At 36.4% G+C, this 20558-nt stretch overlaps 1 protein-coding gene across 1 annotated transcript in view; it reads left to right on the plus strand.

Annotated features, from left to right (window-relative positions):
* trmt1 (tRNA methyltransferase 1) overlaps positions 1-20558 on the plus strand; it is a 116606-nt gene that overhangs the window by 95411 nt on the left and 637 nt on the right. Inside the window, exons 4-14 of the mRNA XM_079553386.1 lie at positions 45-160; positions 229-341; positions 2461-2609; positions 4172-4255; positions 5561-5630; positions 6468-6602; positions 6744-6829; positions 11056-11164; positions 11972-12048; positions 12177-12296; positions 14341-14449. Of these exons, the coding sequence (XP_079409512.1) occupies positions 45-160; positions 229-341; positions 2461-2609; positions 4172-4255; positions 5561-5630; positions 6468-6602; positions 6744-6829; positions 11056-11164; positions 11972-12048; positions 12177-12296; positions 14341-14449 (1168 nt within the window). The remainder of the gene's footprint in view (positions 1-44; positions 161-228; positions 342-2460; positions 2610-4171; positions 4256-5560; positions 5631-6467; positions 6603-6743; positions 6830-11055; positions 11165-11971; positions 12049-12176; positions 12297-14340; positions 14450-20558) is intronic.

Consider the following 20558-nt stretch of genomic DNA (forward strand, 5'->3'; position numbering starts at 1 on the left):
TGTCCCTGTGGCAGAGTGGTTAGCCTCTCTCTCTCTCTGCACAGTTTGCTGATGTACGAGAAGCGTGAGAAGCAGGAGCGCTTCGACGTCATCGACCTGGACCCGTACGGGAGCCCGTCTTCGTTCATCGATGCAGCCGTGCAGGCGGTCGGCGAGGGAGGTCAGGCCCGTCCTGTGGTTTCTGCTCCTCCACATGTTCTCATGTAACCCATGTGTCTCCGCCCTCAGGCCTGCTCTGCGTCACCTGCACCGACATGGCGGTGATGGCCGGGAACAGCGGAGAAACCTGCTACAGCAAATACGGCTCGGTGTCCATCAAGTCCAAGTTCTGCCACGAGATGGTGAGTAATAAACTGTTTAACCTCTTAACTCCCGCCTGAACCGAGAGGATCCTTTTCCTCACGTCATCACATTCTTTTTCCATCGTTTTTTTGTTGGGTATTCAACTCATTTTTATCACATTTTTGTCATTTTTTTTGTCACATTTTTGTCACATTTTTGTCATTTTTTTGTCATTTTTTTTCACATTTTTGTCACATTTTTGTCATTTTTGTCATTTTTTTGTCATTTTTTTTTCACATTTTTGTCACATTTTTGTCATTTTTTGTCACATTTTTGTAATTTTTTGTCACATTTTTGTCGTTTTTTTGTCACATTTTTGTCACATTTTTGTCATTTTTGTCACATTTTTGTCACATTTTTGTCATTTTTGTCACATTTTTGTCACATTTTTGTCATTTTTGTCACATTTTTGTCATTTTTTGGTCATTTTTGTCGTTTTTTTGATTTTTTTTGGTCATTTTTTTTGTCACATTTTTGTCTTTTTTGTCGTTTTTTTGTCACATTTTGTTCGGTTTTTTTGTCATTTTTTGTCACATTTTTGTCGTTTTTTTGTCACATTTTTGTCATTTTTTTGTCACATTTTTGTCGTTTTTTTGTCATTTTTTTTCACATTTTTGTCATTTTTTTTTCCACATTTTTGTCATTTTTTGGTCATTTTTTTGTCACATTTTCGTCATTTTTTTGTCCTTTTTTTTTTACATTTTTGTCACATTTTTGTCATTTTTTGGTCATTTTTTTGTCACATTTTTGTCACATTTTTGTCATTTTTTGGTCATTTTTTTGTCACATTTTTGTCATTTTTTTGTCATTTTTTGTCACATTTTTGTCATTTTTTGGTCATTTTTTTGTCACATTTTTGTCATTTTTTGGTCATTTTTTGTCACATTTTTGTCGTTTTTTTGTCACATTTTTGTCATTTTTTAGTCACATTTTTGTCATTTTTTTGTCATTTTTGTCGTTTTTTTGTCACATTTTTTGTCATTTTTTGTCACATTTTTGTCGTTTTTTTGTCACATTTTTGTCATTTTTTAGTCACATTTTTGTCATTTTTTTGTCATTTTTGTCGTTTTTTTGTCACATTTTTGTCATTTTTTTGTCATTTTTGTCGTTTTTTTGTCACATTTTTTGTCATTTTTTGTCACATTTTTTGTCGTTTTTTTGTCACATTTTTGTCGTTTTTTGGTCATTTTTTTGTCACATTTTTGTCGTTTTTTTGTCACATTTTTGTCATTTTTTAGTCACATTTTTGTCATTTTTTTGTCATTTTTGTCGTTTTTTTGTCACATTTTTGTCATTTTTTGGTCATTTTTTTGTCACATTTTTGTCATTTTTTTAGTCACATTTTTGTCATTTTTTTGTCATTTTTTGTCACATTTTTGTCGTTTTTTTGTCACATTTTTGTCATTTTTTGTCACATTTTTGTCGTTTTTTTGTCACATTTTTGTCATTTTTTAGTCACATTTTTGTCGTTTTTTTGTCACATTTTTTGTCATTTTTTGTCACATTTTTGTCGTTTTTTTGTCACATTTTTGTCATTTTTTTTCACATTTTTGTCACATTTTTGTCACATTTTTGTAATTTTTTGTCACATTTTTGTCGTTTTTTTGTCACATTTTTTGTCATTTTTTTTCACATTTTTGTCACATTTTTGTCATTTTTTGGTCATTTTTATTTTCACATTTTTGTCATTTTTTTTCACATTTTTTGTCATTTTTTTTTCACATTTTTGTCATTTTTTGTCACATTTTTGTAATTTTTTGTCACATTTTTGTAATTTTTTGTCACATTTTTGTCACATTTTTGTCACATTTTTGTCATTTTTTTCACATTTTTCTCACATTTTTTTCACATTTTTGTCATTGTTTCGTCATTGTTTTCGTCTCAGTTTTGTTGCCATTTTCACAGCTTTTTTCCAGAAGCTTTTGGATTGGGGTAAAGCCAAACTGGAGAAAATGTGCTCGGTTCAGGTGGGAGTTAAGGGTTTAAAAGTATCAAATGAAAAGGATGAGATCAGACTCACAGCCGCCCCGTGTAAACCGCCCCGTGTAAACCGCCCCGTGTAAACCGCCCCGTGTAAACCTTTCATTGGTAACTCCCCCCCCTCTCTGTCGTCTGCAGGCGCTGCGCATCATCCTGCACAGCCTGGACCAGAGGGCGGGGGTTTACCAGCGCTACATCCAGCCGCTGCTCTCCGTCAGCGTGGACTTCTACATCCGAGTGTTCGTGCGAGTCTTCACCGGCCAGGCCAAGGTCAAGAACTCGGCCAGGTGAGTCCACAGCACGTCCACAGCACGTCCACAAGGGTTCAATCATGAAGAGCCGTCCGTTTTAATGACACTAAGGTCAGGTAGTTCCTCCTCTTTGTATTTTCAGTTTAATAAAACCTGCTGCCCTGAACATCTTAGTTTTACTTATTTGTAGTGATGCCAAAACACTCAGCCTCTTTCAGTAACACCTGGTCACGTGACTGTCTCCACAACGTTGCGTATCTTAAAGCGGGTCCTCGGCTCAGAGCGTCTCACTGAGCTGCCTGAAGCGTATGTTTCCTCGTCCGTATAGTGATGGAAATCATTACTGATGAATAAATGTCCTGTATTTCCCATTGGAGAAAGTGTCTGTGAGCCAGAACACAGTTTGTATTTTCTTATTCTTTTCAAAGTCCTGCTTTTGAACAGATGCTAAAGCAGGAGTGGAGCTGATCAGGCTCACATTAACTACGGTCCGGGTCCGGGTCCGGGTCCGGTCCTGATCCGGTCCGGGTTTGCCCCAAACTGCCGCTCCCAGTGAGTCCGGCTGACACTGTGGCTCCACCGGCTCCGGCCCAGACGCTGCTCCAGGCACAGAAACGGCGCTCGTGAGAACAGAAGTGCCGGGTTTCCCGCTTGGAGCGAGTTTACGTGATGATCAGCCCCGTGTATACGGAGTTTTTGTAACAAAAGCCGTATTTGCCAAAACAACGACTCTCCCAGTGAAGCTTTAACTCACTACTGCCCCCGTGTGGTCATGGAGACACGTTTACATTTAGACGTTACGCGTGTGCAGGTGGAAACCAGACCGGTTTTATTTTGAAATACACCGGATCTTCTTTCCTCACGAGACCTGACTTCCTGCTTGGCTCGTGTTTTTCTGTCAGCTTGATCTGGGGCTCCGGACGGCCTCGGGAGCCGGACCCGGACTTGGCGGAGCAGTGCGAGTCTGCAGCGTTGGGTTGAATGACTTTCTAAGTTCGCGGAGGCCGTGCCGGACCTTAACCGGATTTAATGTGAGCCGGGGGTGAGGAGCATCCACAGCAGACAGAGCCAAGATTAGCTCTGAATGAATGAAGTATAAAGATCGCTCATTGACTGAAGCTCCGCCCACTGGAGCTCCGCCCACAGACCACGTTACACAGAAAATGACTGTTATGTATCGGCCTATGATTGATTTGATCAAACATTAATATCAGGCTGTAATAATAAAACCTCCACACGTCTGTTTGAAACTTCTCTTCACATGATCGTGTCGGTTCAGTCGTGTTTATGAGAAGTCGCGATAATAAAGTTTGTCCACAAGAGGTCAGAGTTCAAACAGAATGAAGCAGCTCAGAGACTTCGAAGCTAAAGACTCAAAGTTACGGCTTCACTCACCGTCACTACTTATTCATTATGTTTTGTCCACAATCAAGTCATAGTTTTGGAAGTAACTACAACTCTTCCACATGTTTGGTGTCCACGTGTAGCACGAAAGGCTGTGACCTGCACCCGAGTGGCTCCTCCAGACTCCACACTATAATAATCTGTTTGTTCCTGAGCCTCACAAACCTCGTGTGCTTTCTGTTTCTGTATTGCAGTAAACAGGCGCTGATCTACAACTGCGTGGGCTGCGGATCCTTCCATTTACAGAGAATGGGACGAAGAACCAGCAACGGAAAACAGTACGAGCCCCCACCCGAAGCATTTCACTCAGTCGGAGAAATCCTCCCTCTGAGGGTAGAGCTCGGCCCAACATGTTCCTTTCTGAGCGACGCAAACATTATGAAGGAGAAACACAGTGGCCGAGTTCTCCACAGGATCTGACCTTTTTCTGAACACTGTCGGTGAAACAAAAGAACTTAAAGAAGCTTAAAGCCGTGTAGAATTTTACCCAATACATACAATTAAAATACAATCATTTATTTTATGACAGATGTTTCCATAATTGAAAAATACCTCATAAATGTACAAACCAATATTTATGAGGCTCAACCCTGATATGACTTTAAACTTTACTGTCTCCAGCTCGTCTCCATGGAGATGTGACCTCTGACCCCCCGCCTAAACCGAATGCATGCTGCCCTCTTTCACTATAGGCCTGTGTAGCACCTCATTTGAAAGCTAAGACCCACAAAACTGATCTCTTTCCTCGTGTTGTTGCTGTGTTGAGTCACCTTTTTTATTTTTTTTTCAATTTTAGTTGCATTTTTGGTTTTTTGTTGATTTTTTGTCACTTTTTAGTTTATTTTTTTTCACTTTTTTGTTGATTTTTTTTCACTTTTTTCTTGATTTTTTTTTCACTTTTTTCTTGATTTTTTTCACTTTTTTGTTGATTTTTTTTCACTTTTTTGTTGATTTTTTTCACTTTTTTGTTGATTTTTTTTCACTTTTTTGTTGATTTTTTTTCACTTTTTTGTTGATTTTTTTTCACTTTTTTGTTGATTTTTTTTCACTTTTTTATTGATTTTTTGTCACTTTTTAGTTGATTTTTTGTCACTTTTTTGTTGATTTTGTTTCACTTTTTTGTTGATTTTTTGTCACTTTTTTTGTTGATTTTTTTCACTTTTTTGGTGAGTTTTTGACTCTTTTTTGTTGCGTTTACATCCTTGTTTTCTTCTCATTTTTTGTGGCTGTTTTGGTGCTTTTTCCCCAAGAAGCTTTTTGATTGGGGTAAAGCCAAACTGGAGAAAATGTGCTCCGTTCAGGCGGGAGTTCAGAGGTTAAACAGGTCAGGTCTTTTATTACACACAGCAGTGACAGTGTTCTCTGTGTCATAAGGAGCAACAGTAAAATCCAAAATGTTACGCAGTGAACCTTTAAGGACGACTGGTATGGGTTCAGTATCGGATCGTTGTAGCCGATATCTTATTTCTCAGTATCGGCTCTGATATCTGATCCCAGCATCGGTGCGTCCCTAATAGTGCTCGCTCCCACACGTGTCTTTACGAGAAACTGCAGGACAAACCAAACTGTGCCCGTTTCCTCAGGATGAAGTACTCGGCCGCCACAGGACCTCCCGTCGGCCCAGACTGCGAACACTGCGGACACCGACACCAGGTCAGACAATGTCACAAGAAATTGACCAAAAAATGACAAAAATTTGACAAAAATGTGATTAAAATTTGACAAAAATGTGAAAAAAATGTGATTAAAATTTGACAAAAAAATGAAAAAAATGTAACAAAAATGTAACAAAAATTTGATTAAAATTTGCCAAAAAAATGACAAAAAAATGACAAAAAAATGACAAAAAAATGACAAAAAAATGGCAAAAAAATGACAAAAATGTGATTAAAATTTGCCAAAAAAATGACAAAAAATGTAACAAAAATGTAACAAAAATTTGATTAAAATTTGCCAAAAAAATGACAAAAAAATGACAAAAAAATGACAAAAAAATGACAAAAAAATGACAAAAAAATTGACAAAAATGTGATTAAAATTTGCCAAAAAAATGACAAAAATGTGACAAAAAAATGACAAAAAAATGACAAAAAAATGACAAAAAAATGACAAAAAATTGATTAAAAAATGACAAAAAAATGACAAAAAAATGACAAAAAAATGACAAAAAAATGACAAAAAAATGACAAAAAAATGACAAAAAAATGACAAAAAATTGACAAAAATGTGATTAAAATTTGCCAAAAAAAATGACAAAAATGTAACAAAAAATTGATTAAAATTTGCCAAAAAAATGACAAAAATTTGACAAAAAAATGACAAAAAATGACAAAAATTTGATTAAAATTTGACAAAAAAATGACAAAAAAATGACAAAAAATCTGCTCCATCTCAGGAGGCTCCATCACGGGGTCTTCATCACACGGAGACTCTTTCTAAATGTGAAATGTTCTGATGTGAATGTGGTTCTCGCCCCCGTCCCGTCCGCAGCTGGGAGGTCCCGTCTGGGCCGAGCCGATCCACGACCGGGAGTTTGTCCAGAAGGTTCTGACCGCCGTGTCCGTGAACCCCTCGCGGTTTGGGACGTCCCGGCGCATCGAGGGCGTCCTCAGCGTGGTCACTGAGGTAAGAGCGTCACACGATCATTCAGAGATCAGATAACAGTCAGTCTGTTCTTAACACGAGGGCCCATAGGGACTTTTGGGGGCCGCATTTGGCCCGCGGGCCGCAAGTTTGTGGTTTCAATATGTTCACTGTGATCTGCAGGAGCTGGAGGACGTGCCTTTGTATTACACTGTGGACCATCTGAGCAGCACCATCCACTGCAACACCCCCCCACTACTGCAGTTCAGGTACTACTACTACTACTACTACTACTGCAACACCCCCCCACTACTGCAGTTCAGGTACTACTACTACTACTACTACTACTACTACTACTGCAACACCCCCCCACTACTGCAGTTCAGGTACTACTACTACTACTACTACTGCAACACCCCCCCACTACTGCAGTTCAGGTACTACTACTACTACTACTACTGCTACTGCAACACCCCCCCACTACTGCAGTTCAGGTACTACTACTACTACTGCTACTGCTACTGCAACACCCCCCCACTACTGCAGTTCAGGTACTACTACTACTACTACTACTACTACTACTACTACTACTACTACTACTGCAACACCCCCCCACTACTGCAGTTCAGGTACTACTACTACTACTACTACTACTACTACTACTACTACTACTACTACTACTACTACTACTGCAACACCCCCCCACTACTGCAGTTCAGGTACTACTACTACTACTACTACTACTACTACTACTACTACTACTACTACTACTACTACTGCAACACCCCCCCACTACTGCAGTTCAGGTACTACTACTACTACTACTACTACTGCTACTACTACTACTACTACTACTACTACTGCTACTGCAACACCCCCCCACTACTGCAGTTCAGGTACTACTACTACTACTACTACTGCTACTACTACTACTACTACTACTACTACTACTACTACTACTACTGCTACTACTACTACTACTACTGCTACTACTACTACTACTACTACTGCAACACCCCCCCACTACTGCAGTTCAGGTACTACTACTACTACTACTACTACTACTACTACTACTACTACTACTACTACTACTACTACTGCAACACCCCCCCACTACTGCAGTTCAGGTACTACTACTACTACTACTACTGCAACACCCCCCCACTACTGCAGTTCAGGTACTACTACTACTACTACTACTGCAACACCCCCCACTACTGCAGTTCAGGTACTACTACTACTACTACTACTACTACTACTGCAACACCCCCCCACTACTGCAGTTCAGGTACTACTACTGCTACTACTACTGCAACACCCCCCCACTACTGCAGTTCAGGTACTACTACTACTACTACTACTGCAACACCCCCCACTACTGCAGTTCAGGTACTACTACTGCTACTACTACTGCAACACCCCCCCACTACTGCAGTTCAGGTACTACTACTACTACTACTACTGCAACACCCCCCCACTACTGCAGTTCAGGTACTACTACTACTACTACTACTGCAACACCCCCCCACTACTGCAGTTCAGGTACTACTACTGCTACTACTACTGCAACACCCCCCCACTACTGCAGTTCAGGTACTACTACTTCTACTACTACTGCAACACCCCCCCACTACTGCAGTTCAGGTACTACTACTACTACTACTACTGCAACACCCCCCCACTACTGCAGTTCAGGTACTACTACTACTACTACTACTGCAACACCCCCCCACTACTGCAGTTCAGGTACTACTACTACTACTACTACTGCTACTACTATTGCAACACCCCCCACTACTGCAGTTCAGGTACTACTACTACTACTACTACTGCTACTGCAACACCCCCCACTACTGCAGTTCAGGTACTACTACTACTACTACTACTACTGCTACTGCAACACCCCCCACTACTGCAGTTCAGGTACTACTACTACTGCAACTACTACTACTACTGCAACACCCCCCACTACTGCAGTTCAGGTACTACTACTACTACTACTACTGCTACTACTACTGCAACACCCCCCCACTACTGCAGTTCAGCTACTACTACTACTACTACTACTACTACTACTACTACTACTACTACTACTACTACTACTACTACTACTACTACTGCTACTGCAACACCCCCCCACTACTGCAGTTCAGGTACTACTACTACTACTACTACTGCAACACCCCCCCACTACTGCAGTTCAGGTACTACTACTACTACTACTACTACTACTACTACTACTACTACTACTACTACTACTACTACTACTACTACTACTACTACTACTACTGCAACTACTACTACTGCAACACCCCCCACTACTGCAGTTCAGGTACTACTACTACTACTACTGCTACTACTACTACTACTACTGCTACTACTACTGCAGTTCAGGTACTACTACTACTACTACTACTACTACTACTACTACTACTACTACTACTACTACTACTGCAACTACTACTACTGCAACACCCCCCACTACTGCAGTTCAGGTACTACTACTACTACTACTACTACTACTACTACTACTACTACTACTACTACTACTACTACTACTACTACTACTACTACTACTGCAACACCCCCCACTACTGCAGTTCAGGTACTACTACTACTACTACTACTACTACTACTACTACTACTACTACTACTACTACTACTACTACTACTACTACTACTACTACTACTACTACTACTGCAACTACTACTACTGCAACACCCCCCACTACTGCAGTTCAGGTACTACTACTACTACTACTGCTACTACTACTACTACTACTGCTACTACTACTGCAGTTCAGGTACTACTACTACTACTACTACTACTACTACTACTACTACTACTACTACTACTACTACTACTACTGCAACTACTACTACTGCAACACCCCCCCACTACTGCAGTTCAGGTACTACTACTACTACTACTACTACTACTACTACTACTACTACTACTACTACTACTACTGCAACTACTACTACTGCAACACCCCCCACTACTGCAGTTCAGGTACTACTACTACTACTACTGCTACTACTACTACTACTACTGCTACTACTACTGCAGTTCAGGTACTACTACTACTACTACTACTACTACTACTACTACTACTACTACTACTACTACTACTACTACTACTGCAACTACTACTACTGCAACACCCCCCCACTACTGCAGTTCAGGTACTACTACTACTACTACTACTACTGCTACTACTACTACTACTACTGCTACTACTACTGCAGTTCAGGTACTACTACTACTACTACTACTACTACTACTACTACTACTACTACTACTACTACTACTACTACTACTGCAACTACTACTACTGCAACACCCCCCCACTACTGCAGTTCAGGTACTACTACTGCTACTACTACTGCAACACCCCCCCACTACTGCAGTTCAGGTACTACTACTGCTACTACTACTGCAACACCCCCCCACTACTGCAGTTCAGGTACTACTACTGCTACTACTACTGCAACACCCCCCCACTACTGCAGTTCAGGTACTACTACTACTACTACTACTGCAACACCCCCCCACTACTGCAGTTCAGGTACTACTACTACTACTGCAACACCCCCCCACTACTGCAGTTCAGGTACTACTACTACTACTACTACTGCAACACCCCCCCACTACTGCAGTTCAGGTACTACTACTACTACTACTACTACTACTACTACTACTACTACTACTACTACTACTACTACTACTGCAACTACTACTACTGCAACACCCCCCACTACTGCAGTTCAGGTACTACTACTACTACTACTACTACTACTACTACTACTACTACTACTACTGCAACTACTACTACTGCAACACCCCCCACTACTGCAGTTCAGGTACTACTACTACTACTACTGCTACTACTACTACTACTACTGCTACTACTACTGCAGTTCAGGTACTACTACTACTACTACTACTACTACTACTACTACTACTACTACTACTACTACTACTACTACTACTGCAACTACTACTACTGCAACACCCCCCCACTACTGCAGTTCAGGTACTACTACTACTACTACTACTACTACTACTGCAACTACTACTACTGCAACACCCCCCCACTACTGCAGTTCAGGTACTACTACTGCTACTACTACTGCAACACCCCCCCACTACTGCAGTTCAGGTACTACTACTGCTACTACTACTGCAACACCCCCCCACTACTGCAGTTCAGGTACTACTACTGCTACTACTACTGCAACACCCCCCCACTACTGCAGTTCAGGTACTACTACTACTACTACTACTGCAACACCCCCCCACTACTGCAGTTCAGGTACTACTACTACTACTACTACTGCAACACCCCCCCACTACTGCAGTTCAGGTACTACTACTACTACTACTACTGCTGGAGGGAGTGTGTAAAAGTAAAACTAATCTAATATGAGGGTCAGGGTTAATCTGTGGAACTTAAGAACATTTATTCTAATGTTTTTATATTTCTGTGTTCAGGTCTGCACTGCTCCACGCCGGCCACCAGGTGTCACTGTCTCACGCCTGTAAAAACGCCATTAAAACAGATGCTCCTCCTAAAGTCCTCTGGGACGTCATGCGCTGCTGGGTAACGCCCACATTCTTCTTCTTTCGTAACTCCCGCCTGAACCGAGCACGAGTTCTCCAGCTTTACCCCAATCCAAAAGCTTCTGGGAAAAAGCTGTGAAAATAGCAACAAAACTGAGACGAAAACAATGATGGAAATGTGACAAAAAAGTGAGAAAACATTGATCAAAAATGTGACGAAAAATTTATGAAAAAGTGGTAAAAATGTCAAGAAAATGTCACAAGAAATTGACAAAAAAAAATGACAAAAATGTGATAATTTGACAAAAAATGACAAAAATTTGATTAAAATTTGCCAAAAATTTGACAAAAATTTGATTAAAATTTGATTAAAATTTGCCAAAAAATGACAAAAAATTGACAAAAATTTGATTAAAATTTGCCAAAAAATGACAAAAAAATTACAAAAAAATTACAAAAAATGACAAAAATGTGACAAAAATTTGATTAAAATTTGCCAAAAAAATGACAAAAATTTGACAAAAATTGGATTAAAATTTGCCAAAAAATGACAAAAATGTGACAAAAATTTGATTAAAATTTGACAAAAAAATGACAAAAAAATGACAAAAAAATGACAAAAAAATAACAAAAATTTGACAAAAAAACCAACAAAAAAAATGATGGAAAAAAAATGTTCAAAATGACGTGAGGATAAAGATCCTCTCGGTTCAGGCGGGAGTTCAGAGGTTAATGACGAAACACTGAATTTCAATTTCAGTTTTTTTCCCATATTTTACCGTTAGTGTTTTAGTTTTAAAGTCAGAGGAAAAAATAAACAACTTTCCTGTCTGTGTTTGACCCTCAGGAGAAGATGAACCCGGTGAAGAGAGAGAAGCTGTCCCTCACCAGCCCGGCCTTTAAGATCCTCTCCACTGATCCCAGGTCAGACTCTTCCCCTCCCACATTTACAAAGCTTTTCTGAGCTGTTCTGAGCTGTTCTGAGCGTTTCTGAGCGTTTCTGAGCTGTTCTGAGCGTTTCTGAGCGTTTCTGAGCTGTTCTTGTCGTCCAGTCTGGAGGCGTGTTTCACCGTGAGAGAAGACGCCAACCCTCAGAGCAGGAAGAAGCACCTGACGCGCTTCCAGGAGAACCCGCAGGCCTTCTGGGGCCCCAAGGCTCGCGCCAGGGCCGGGTACGGACACACACCGACACCAGGCACTTCTTCTACAGGTTTACCCAAATCTACAAAGCTTCTGGACCGGAGCTCAGAGCTGCATTTGAAAGCTAAGGCCGACAAAAGTCATCATAACTTTTTTTGTGTTTTTGTCACTTTTTTTAAGCTTTTAGATTTGAGTAAAGCCAAACGGGAGAAATGTGCTCGGTTAAGGTGACAGAATACTCACCTTCACATGTATTTAAGAATGTATTCCGTTACTTTGTCCAGAGTACTTTTCAGATTTACCCAAAAGATCTGTCTGCGTCTGAAACCATCAACTTATGTCCCAACCCGAGCTCCTGACCTTTGACCTTTCATGGGGTCGACTGTTAGATCTGTGCAGTTAGTGAACCAGAGCTTCAGCTGCATTTGCCCCATTTAACCGTCCTTACCCCGGGGAAGGGGAAGTGACATCACAACAGCTGCGGTTCTTCTTCTGTAAGGTTATTGGCAGACCTCAGGCAAACACAAGCGCACGTCTATTACAGTTATGTTTCTTTTAGTGAGACAGAAGCTTTAGTTTACCTGCTTGACTAGGTCCATCACTTCCTGTGATCTTCCTCAGAAGCGCCCCCTGGTGGTGGAGGTGCCGTGTCATAGTCAGAGCGTACACCTTATCCCACACCCGGGAGGCCGTCCTGGAGAAGGCGCCCGTCAGTAGGGGGCGTAAGCTCTCCCTACGGACTGGAAAACCCATGTAAGCTGCTACAACACGGCACCTCCACCACCAGGGGGCGCTTCTGAGGAAGATCACAGGAAACTAGTCAAGCAGGTAAAACTAAACCCTCTGTCTCACTATAAGAAACAAAACTGTAATAGACCTAACCTAAGAAGACAGTATGAACCGCATGTCGCCACCTACTGTATTGCATGTGCAACAACATGGTTTCCAAATAGAGAAAGAAAAAGAAAAATCCAGATGAGCCGTCACATTTCCCTTTAGCATTTTTTTTTATCTCAAATGATCCATGTGACTTAAGTTTATACTAAATGAAAGCAAAAGCACAAACTGTCTTTTAATCTGTTTCCTGAGTTTCCTCTTTAACTCTAACATGTGACTGAGCAGTGGGGACGACAACATGGATTTATCACTTTTATTCATTTAATTAATTAATTAATTTTATGAATCTTATTATTATTTTTTATTATTAAATGTGCGCCTGTCAATCAACAGTGGTTGTGCATGAATCCCTGAGGGTGGGGGGGGATTGGTGCAGTGGCTTATGGGACGGCACATAGTTCTTAATCACCGGTTAGTTAGCCTCAGAGGTCACTATGCTAAAGTGGCTATGATAGTTAGCACCAGAGGTCCCTATGCTAAAGTGGCTATGATAGTTAGCATCAGAGGTCCCTATGCTAAAGTGGCTATGATAGTTAGCATCAGAGGTCCCTATGCTAAAGTGGCTATGATAGTTAGCATCAGAGGTCTCTATGCTAAAGTGGCTATGATAGTTAGCATCAGAGGTCCCTATGCTAAAGTGGCTATGATAGTTAGCACCAGAGGTCCCTATGCTAAAGTGGCTATGATAGTTAGCATCAGAGGTCTCTATGCTAAAGTGGCTATGATAGTTAGCATCAGAGGTCTCTATGCTAAAGTGGCTATGATAGTTAGCATTGAGGCTCCTCCCCCTAACTCCTCCCTAACTGTCAGCCCAATTTGGAAGCTTCTCATCATGGCGGACGCTGACGCACGTTAGAGCTCTTACCTCTGCCTGAATTCCCTCCGTTCAGCAACACAAAGGGGACAAACTTTCTTCCTTGTTATGAGGCAGTGGCATTGAAGGTACATCTACACAGCGCCACCTACTGTTCTGGAGTGCGCTCTTATTAGGCTTTAAAATAAACAAAACAAATTGAACCTTTTATAGAAATGTCGTGTTATTTTACTTCAGTAAATGTACTTTGTTACTGACTCACACCTCTGTCCAAAAGGTTTTGACCCGTTTGACTCTTTTTGCACATTTGAGCTGCTGATACTTGTAATAAACCCCTGACTCTGAACTGATGCTTCTGTTTGCAGAGGTGGGATCTCGGCGGATCTTCAGGACAAAAGCAGAAAGTTTCAGAACAAAAGAAAGACCCCGGACTCTTCAGAGCTGAAGAACGTCCCCTGCAAGAAGTTCAAACAGGTGGGTTTAAATCAGACCGAGCAGCGGATCGAGAAAACTGAGACTCCGGACTTAAATACGTTACTCAAGCATCAATTAAATCATCTTTATTAACCTCTGAACCCCCACCTGGACATGTTTTCTCCAAAGTCTCCAAACATAAAAGCTTCTTCAAAACAGAGGCAAAAAACGTGAAGAAAATGAGGATGTAAACGCAACAAAAAAAGCTAAAAAGTGACAAAAACACAACAAAAAAGTGACACAAGAGCAACAAAAAAAAGACAAAAATCCAGCAAAAAAAAGACAAAAATCCAGCAAAAAAAAAAGACAAAAATCCAGCAAAAAAGTGACACAAACACAAAAGGGGAAAATAAAGCGACGACAATGGCAAAGAGGAGAGAATGGATTTGGTTTTGGCGGGTGGTAAGAGGTTAAATGATCTTTATTAACCTCTTAACCACCACCTGGACCGAGCACATTATCTCCAGTTTAGCTTTACCCAAATCTCCGTTGGTCGTGGACGCTTCAGTGAAGGTGAAGCCAGAACCTTCTACTATGTTTTTGAATTATTAAAGTCTCCACATCTGGTTTTGTCCCTCGTGCTTTGCCGTTCGTGCTGCGCAATCATTTATCAACAATCCGGAAAAATATACGAATTTCTTTGTGACGTAAACAATTAAAAACGCGACCGGACTCTGAGAAAACGACTCACTCGCCTGAGACGACCACACAGCGTTTGAACGGCAATTTGTTACAATTTACAAGGGCCAGACCGATATATCGGCCGGCCGATATTTGCATATTTTCGATATATCTCAAGAACCGAAAGTTTTCTGCCCTTCAAAAATGGCTCAGTCTGGGCTTTAAAATGACCCTCCCTCAACTTCCTTTGAGGCCGAGGAGGGGGCGGAGAAATATTGCAGAATATATATTTTACGCACTTTATGTTGTCGACTTTTGTATATGAGACTTAAAGATTTGTTTAAATATTAGCCAAATATATCAGTGGTGCATATTGATATTAGCCAATCAAAAATTAGCATCGGCCTCTGAAAAACCCACCTTGGTTGACCTCTATTAGAAATATTTTTATGATTTAAACTTTTAATATAATACTAAATGTTTATCTGTATAGGCTATTTGAAAGATAAAAAACAAACATCGAATGAAATTACTTAAAATATCAGCCAATATATCAGATATCGGCCGTGCCAACCTTGCCTGGCTCTGCCGTACTATTCCCTGTCCATTCCACCCAGAAAAACTTATCTTAACTAAAACATATCTTAACTACAACTTAACTTAACTACAACTTAACTTATCTAAAACATATCTTAACTTAACTTATCTAAAACATATCTTATCTTAACTTATCTAAAACATATCTTAACTTAACTTATCTAAAACATATCTTATCTTAACTTATCTAAAACATATCTTATCTTAACTTATCTAAAACATATCTTAACTTAACTTATCTAAAACATATCTTATCTTAACTTATCTAAAACATATCTTATCTTAACTTATCTAAAACATATCTTAACTTAACTTATCTAAAACATATCTTATCTTAACTTATCTAAAACATATCTTATCTTAACTTATCTAAAACATATCTTAACTTATCTAAAACATATCTTAACTTATCTAAAACATATCTTAACTTATCTAAAACATATCTTATCTTAACTTATCTAAAACATATCTTATCTTAACTTATCTAAAACATATCTTAACTTATCTAAAACATATCTTAACTTATCTGAAACATATCTTAACTTAACTAAAACATATCTTATCTTAACTTATCTAAAACATATCTTAACTTATCTAAAACATATCTTAACTTATCTGAAACATATCTTAACTTAACTAAAACATATCTTAACTTATCTAAAACATATCTTATCTTAACTTATCTAAAACATATCTTAACTTATCTAAAACATATCTTAACTTATCTAAAACATATCTTAACTTATCTAAAACATATCTTAACTTAACTTATCTAAAACATATCTTAACTTAACTTATCTAAAACATATCTTAACTTAACTTATCTAAAACATATCTTAACTTAACTTATCTAAAACATATCTTAACTTAACTTATCTAAAACATATCTTATCTTAACTTATCTAAAACATATCTTAACTTAACTTATCTAAAACATATCTTAACTTATCTAAAACATATCTTAACTTATCTAAAACATATCTTAACTTATCTAAAACATATCTTAACTTATCTTATCTAAAACATATCTTAACTTAACTTATCTAAAACATATCTTAACTTATCTAAAACATATCTTAACTTATCTTATCTAAAACATATCTTAACTTAACTTATCTAAAACATATCTTAACTTAACTTATCTAAAACATATCTTAACTTAACTTATCTAAAACATATCTTAACTTAACTTATCTAAAACATATCTTAACTTATCTAAAACATATCTTAACTTAACTTATCTAAAACATATCTTAACTTAACTTATCTAAAACATATCTTATCTTAACTTATCTAAAACATATCTTAACTTATCTAAAACATATCTTAACTTAACTTATCTAAAACATATCTTAACTTATCTAAAACATATCTTAACTTATCTTATCTAAAACATATCTTAACTTAACTTATCTAAAACATATCTTAACTTAACTTATCTAAAACATATCTTAACTTATCTAAAACATATCTTAACTTATCTAAAACATATCTTAACTTATCTAAAACATATCTTAACTTAACTTATCTAAAACATATCTTAACTTAACTTATCTAAAACATATCTTATCTTATCTTATCTAAAACATATCTTAACTTATCTAAAACATATCTTATCTTATCTAAAACATATCTTAACTTAACTTATCTAAAACATATCTTAACTTAACTTATCTAAAACATATCTTAACTTATCTTATCTTATCTAAAACATATCTTAACTTAACTTATCTAAAACATATCTTAACTTATCTTATCTTATCTAAAACATATCTTAACTTAACTTATCTAAAACATATCTTAACTTAACTTATCTAAAACATATCTTAACTTATCTAAAACATATCTTAACTTAACTTATCTAAAACATATCTTAATTTATCTAAAACATATCTTAACTTAACTTATCTAAAACATATCTTAACTTATCTAAAACATATCTTAACTTATCTAAAACATATCTTAACTTATCTAAAACATATCTTAACTTATCTAAAACATATCTTAACTTATCTAAAACATATCTTAACTTAACTTATCTAAAACATATCTTATCTTATCTAAAACATATCTTAACTTAACTTATCTAAAACATATCTTAACTTATCTAAAACATATCTTAACTTATCTAAAACATATCTTAACTTATCTAAAACATATCTTAACTTAACTTATCTAAAACATATCTTAACTTAACTTATCTAAAACATATCTTATCTTAACTTATCTAAAACATATCTTAACTTATCTAAAACATATCTTAACTTAACTTATCTAAAACATATCTTAACTTATCTAAAACATATCTTAACTTATCTAAAACATATCTTAACTTATCTGAAACATATCTTAACTTATCTAAAACATATCTTAACTTATCTAAAACATATCTTAACTTATCTAAAACATATCTTAACTTATCTAAAACATATCTTAACTTATCTAAAACATATCTTAACTTAACTTATCTAAAACATATCTTAACTTATCTAAAACATATCTTAACTTAACTTATCTAAAACATATCTTAACTTATCTAAAACATATCTTAACTTATCTAAAACATATCTTAACTTAACTTATCTAAAACATATCTTAACTTAACTTATCTAAAACATATCTTAACTTAACTTATCTAAAACATATCTTAACTTAACTTATCTAAAACATATCTTAACTTAACTTATCTGAAACATATCTTAACTTATCTTATCTAAAACATATCTTAACTTAACTTATCTAAAACATATCTTAACTTATCTAAAACATATCTTAACTTATCTAAAACATATCTTAACTTAACTTATCTAAAACATATCTTAACTTAACTTATCTAAAACATATCTTAACTTAACTTATCTAAAACATATCTTAACTTAACTTATCTAAAACATATCTTAACTTAACTTATCTGAAACATATCTTAACTTATCTTATCTAAAACATATCTTATCTTGACTTATCTAAAACATATCTTAACTTATCTAAAACATATCTTAACTTATCTAAAACATATCTTAACTTATCTTATCTAAAACATATCTTAACTTAACTTATCTAAAACATATCTTAACTTAACTTATCTAAAACATATCTTAACTTATCTAAAACATATCTTAACTTATCTAAAACATATCTTAACTTAACTTATCTAAAACATATCTTAACTTAACTTATCTAAAACATATCTTAACTTAACTTATCTAAAACATATCTTAACTTATCTTATCTAAAACATATCTTAACTTAACTTATCTAAAACATATCTTAACTTATCTAAAACATATCTTAACTTATCTAAAACATATCTTAACTTATCTAAAACATATCTTAACTTATCTAAAACATATCTTAACTTATCTAAAACATATCTTAACTTAACTTATCTAAAACATATCTTAACTTATCTAAAACATATCTTAACTTAACTTATCTAAAACATATCTTAACTTATCTAAAACATATCTTAACTTATCTAAAACATATCTTAACTTATCTAAAACATATCTTAACTTATCTAAAACATATCTTAACTTATCTAAAACATATCTTAACTTAACTTATCTAAAACATATCTTATCTTATCTAAAACATATCTTAACTTAACTTATCTAAAACATATCTTAACTTATCTAAAACATATCTTAACCTATCTAAAACATATCTTAACTTATCTAAAACATATCTTAACTTAACTTATCTAAAACATATCTTAACTTAACTTATCTAAAACATATCTTAACTTAACTTATCTAAAACATATCTTAACTTAACTTATCTAAAACATATCTTAACTTATCTAAAACATATCTTAACTTATCTAAAACATATCTTAACTTAACTTATCTAAAACATATCTTATCTTATCTAAAACATATCTTAACTTAACTTATCTAAAACATATCTTAACTTATCTAAAACATATCTTAACTTATCTAAAACATATCTTAACTTAACTTATCTAAAACATATCTTAACTTAACTTATCTAAAACATATCTTAACTTAACTTATCTAAAACATATCTTAACTTAACTTATCTAAAACATATCTTAACTTAACTTATCTAAAACATATCTTAACTTAACTTATCTAAAACATATCTTAACTTATCTAAAACATATCTTAACTTAACTTATCTAAAACATATCTTAACTTAACTTATCTAAAACATATCTTAACTTATCTAAAACATATCTTAACTTAACTAAAACATATCTTAACTTAACTTATCTAAAACATATCTTAACTTAACTTATCTAAAACATAACTTAACTTATCTAAAACATAACTTAACTTATCTAAAACATAACTTAACTTATCTAAAACATATCTTAACTTAACTTATCTAAAACATCTTAACTTATCTTATCTAAAACTTATTCCCTGTCCATTCCACACAGGGAGTTGGTCCGGTCACGGAGCAGTTTGAACGGGCACAGATTGTCAGTGTAATAAACTAATTAGCGAACGTGACGACAGCCGCGTCCAACTCACAAAATATGAACTGAATATAAACTCACGCAAAGAACGTGAGTCAAAATCCTCGACTCCTTCATCCATGATTAGCTTTGGCCGATGTTAATGTTAATTGAACAACATGGTGGTGCAGCGGGTGATGGAATCTTGTCATTTCTCTGTGACGGTCGTGATTGTTTCCGCCTCAGCCGCCAATCAGTGGCCAGACCCGCCTTATCTCGCGCAGAATGAAGGGTGTGGTTTATCAGGCTAATGCCAACCCCCCTTCATATCGGTATCGGACGCCAAAAATCCATATCGGTCAGAACATGTAGATGCTGCTCCGAGTCGAATGCCTTGAATCAGCTCGTCCAGTAAAGTCCTCGGCCTCAGACCAGTTTGGACTTTCTGCAGGACAAACAGTTCGAGAGGAC

The sequence above is a fragment of the Gobius niger genome (genome assembly GCF_951799975.1).
Source record: "Gobius niger genome assembly, chromosome: 3".
NCBI classification, from domain to species: Eukaryota; Metazoa; Chordata; class Actinopteri; order Gobiiformes; family Gobiidae; genus Gobius; species Gobius niger.